Source organism: Microtus ochrogaster, unplaced genomic scaffold, assembly GCF_000317375.1.
Source record: "Microtus ochrogaster isolate Prairie Vole_2 unplaced genomic scaffold, MicOch1.0 UNK26, whole genome shotgun sequence".
NCBI classification, from domain to species: Eukaryota; Metazoa; Chordata; class Mammalia; order Rodentia; family Cricetidae; genus Microtus; species Microtus ochrogaster.
Genome location: NW_004949124.1, coordinates 5,108,645 through 5,112,468, shown reverse-complemented (window position 1 = coordinate 5,112,468; position 3,824 = coordinate 5,108,645). Strand labels below are relative to the sequence as shown.

Genomic DNA, 3,824 nt, shown 5'->3' with positions numbered 1-3,824 from the left:
TGTAGACCAGGCTGGTCTCGAACTCACAGAGATCCGCCTGCCTCTGCCTCCCGAGTGCTGGGATTAAAGGCGTGCGCCACCACCGCCCGGCTCTTCTTACCTTTTTAAAAGTAATTTTTTTTTTGTTCATTTAATTTTTATGTGTATTGGTACTTGGCCTGCATGTGTGAGGATCTGCTGGAACTTGAGTTACAAACAGTTGTGTGAGCCTTCATGTGGGAGCTGGGAATTGAACCAGGTCCTTTGGAAGAATAGCCAGTACTCTTAACCAATGAACCATCTCTCCAACATCATCTTCTTACTATTTATTGTTTGACTTTTTTGGTTTAATTACTTACTTTATTTTATGTATTTATTTTTTTGAGACAGGGTTTCTTTGTGTAGCCCTGGCTGTCATGGAACTCGCTCTTTAAACCAGACTGGCCTCAAACTCACAGAGATCCGCCTGCCTCTGCTTTCCCAAGTGCTGAGATTAAAGGTGTGTACCACCCTGCCCAGCTTTGTTTTAACTTTTTTATTGTTGTAAAACACATGTACCATAAAACATACTATGATTTAATGATAGTAAGTGTACTTATATAATCCATACTGCCCAGCTGAGCTCTGTTCATATCACTGGTGCAACTGTGTCCTGTGACCATTAGCTCCATTCTCCATCCTCCCAGCCCACGGGACTCCATTCTGTTTCTGTCTCTATGATCTGATACTGTATGACAGATGTGGAGATCAAAGGCTGGCCTTGGGTATTCTCTACTGAGGTAGACTCTCCTGCTGAACCCTGAACCCTAAGTTTGTTTAGCTGACCAGCTTGTTCTGGGGATCTCTTGTCTCTCAGTCCTCTACATAGAAGTGTGCTGGGCTTACAGGTGGACTGCAACCCCTGTCCATTGTTCGCTGGGTATTGGGGATCTGAACGCGCGTCCTCACATTTCTGAGGCAAGTGCTTCATCTGCTAAGTCATCTCAGCACAAGTTTGACTACTTTGGTACCTCGTATAAGTGATACGATAAATGCCTTCTTGTGTATCTCAGGCTGGCCTCAGACTTGCTCTTGAGCCAAGGAAAGCCTTGAACATCTAATCTGATACTCGTGCCTCTCCCTCCCAAGTGCTGTGCTCACAGGTGTGCTGCTGGGGATCAAACCCAGGGCCTTGTGCATACTAGGTACGAAGTCTACCAAATGAGCTGTGTACCCAGCCCCCTTTTTCCTCCCCCCCCATCTCTCTCTCTCTCATACACACACACACACACACACACACTATACCTATACCTGACCCCTCTCCCTCCACTGCCTTCGTTATGAATGATTTTATTTTTAGTATCCCGGAAAAGGAAAGCCAAGAACTGGGAAGATGAAGATTTTTATGATAGTGATGATGATACGTTCCTTGATCGGACTGGCCTGGTCGAGAAGAAGCGTTTGAACCGAATGAAGAAGGCTGGGAAGATCGATGAGAAGCCAGAAACTTTTGAATCACTGGCAAGTTGTTTATAGAAGTAGCTATTTTTATGGTTATTATAACTTTTAAAAACAAAAAAAACAACAGTGTGAAAATCTAGTGATGAGTTACAACTTTTGTGGTCTCTAAATTTAATGGTAACAAATAACTAATTCTATTCAAATTGGTGGAAAAAGAGTTTACTCACTAATATAGAATTTCCTATAAGTTTGTATTGATCCATGAATGAACAGTCTTTGGATATGATGTTGCTCCCCAAGAAGCAAAGAAAAAGTTCCAAATTTGGCTGTCCACAGTGAACCTGATATTAAGCTCTGGCATTTAAGAGAACTCAGAAGGATAGTATTGTTTTAGCCTGGAATGGCGTAGCCTTCATGAAATTGCCTTAAGGTGGCATGGATTTCACACTATATGTAGTGGTATTCGTAGCTTAAAACATTATCCAACATCTGCCTCTTGGCTCATTGATGAAAGCAAATGTCTTCAGTGTTTTCTTGTAAAATTTCAGTAACTCATTAAGTTTGAGTTCTTTAATTCTAAAATTAGTTCAGTTAGAATACAGTAAACAAATGAAATATCAACTCCATCCCAAGCCAATTTAGACGGACTTCTGAGTTAATTATCTTAAACTTGTAATCACAATGACGATAAGGTGATCAGAAGGAAAGCATCTGCTAACCCTGCTGATTTGGACGTTTAGGTTGCGAAGTTAAACGATGCTGAAAGGGAGCTCTCTGAAATTTCTGAGAGGCTCAAGGCGTCAAGCAAAGGTAAGACTGTCTGCCGCTAGTCACCGGGCGCCTGTCTACTAAGTATATTCTGCGTCATGTTAGGCACTGGGATACACTGGAAGGTTCAGGTTTTAGAGATACTTTTAAGGAACACTATAGATTTTTATTTTGTGTGTTTTATGAGTGTTTTGCCTGTATACGTGTCTATGTACCACATGTCTATGTACCACGTGTCTATGTACCATGTGTCTGTGTACCACGTGTCTATGTACCATGTGTCTGTGTACCACGTGTCTATGTACCACGTGTGTGTCTTGTACTCATGGATCTCCTGGAACTGGAGTTACAGAAGATTGTGAGCTGCCGTGTAGGTGTTGGAACTGAACCCAGAACCTCTGCAAGAGCAGCAAGTGCTCTTAATTGCTGAGCCATTTCTTTAGCCCCACAATGTAATATTGTAAAGCTAGAAAAATGTTAAAATTTGTTTGGTTTAATCTCATTTTATTTAGTAGTTGAAGGGACTGAAGCCTAAATTACCTCACAAGGTCTCACACAGCTGTAGCTTGTTGGTTCATTCTGAATAGCAATGTGTTTTGCTTTATATTTGTGACCTCTTTGTGGATGATTTGACTGAATTTTAAAGTATTCGGGCCGTCTTTCTAAGCATGTATTACTCCTTTCTCGGCAGCTCTATCAGAATCGTCATCACAGGATTCTTTAGATGTATTTATGTCAGAAATGAAGTCTGGAAGCACATTAGATGGTGTGTCCCGGAAGAAGCTTCACTTGAGGACTTTTGAACTAAGAAAAGAACAACAGAGGCTTAAAGGGTTAATAAAACTTGTAAAGCCAGCAGAGATTCCAGAACTAAAAAAGTAAGTAGTTCTAATTGCAGAAGAAAAATTATGGGGCTGGGGAGGTGGCTCAGCAGTTAAGGGCACTGACTGCTCTTCCAGAGGACCTGAGTTTTATTCCCAGCACCCAAATGGCAGCTCACAACTGTCTGTAACTCCAAAATCTGATAGCCTCACACAGACATACATGCAGGCAACACCAATACACATAAAGTAAAAATAAATTATTAAAAAAAAAGAAACATTAAAAATATTGTTTTTGAGACAATATCTCACATAGCCCAGCCTGTCCTCAAGCAGGTTATTTAGCCCAGTGACCTTGACCTTCTGTTTTTATTTTTACATTTATTTATTGTGTATATGTGAGTGTGCAGATGTTGCTGTTGGGGTCAGATTTTAGCTGTTCTCTCTTTCCATCATCTGGGTTCTGGAATTGAACTCAGACTATAAGGCTTGGTGGCAAGCATCTTTATCCACTGAGCCATCTCTCCAGCCTAACACTGAACTTTTAAAGAAAATTTCAGTAATATTTTTATTCTTTGAGAATTTCATATAATTCCATCCCCTCTCTTTCTCCCCCTTATCAGATTTACCTAGAGAGGTATATGTGTAATTAAAATATAATTACATTTGCCTCTACTTCCCAAATGCTGGAATTATAGCTATAACTCTGTGTGTGTGTCATGTATGTATGTATGTATATATATATAATTTTTAAAAAATATTTATTTATATGTATACAATATTCTGCCTCCATGTGTGCCTGCAGGCCAGAAGAGG

The 3,824-nt window shown here is 40.4% G+C and overlaps 1 protein-coding gene across 1 annotated transcript in view; it reads left to right on the top strand.

Annotated features, from left to right (window-relative positions):
- The window catches only part of Slc4a1ap (solute carrier family 4 member 1 adaptor protein), a 28,943-nt gene that overhangs the window by 5,934 nt on the left and 19,185 nt on the right, over window positions 1-3,824 (top strand). Inside the window, exons 7-9 of the mRNA XM_026789671.1 lie at window positions 1,319-1,479; window positions 2,160-2,229; window positions 2,879-3,065. Of these exons, the coding sequence (XP_026645472.1) occupies window positions 1,319-1,479; window positions 2,160-2,229; window positions 2,879-3,065 (418 nt within the window). The remainder of the gene's footprint in view (window positions 1-1,318; window positions 1,480-2,159; window positions 2,230-2,878; window positions 3,066-3,824) is intronic.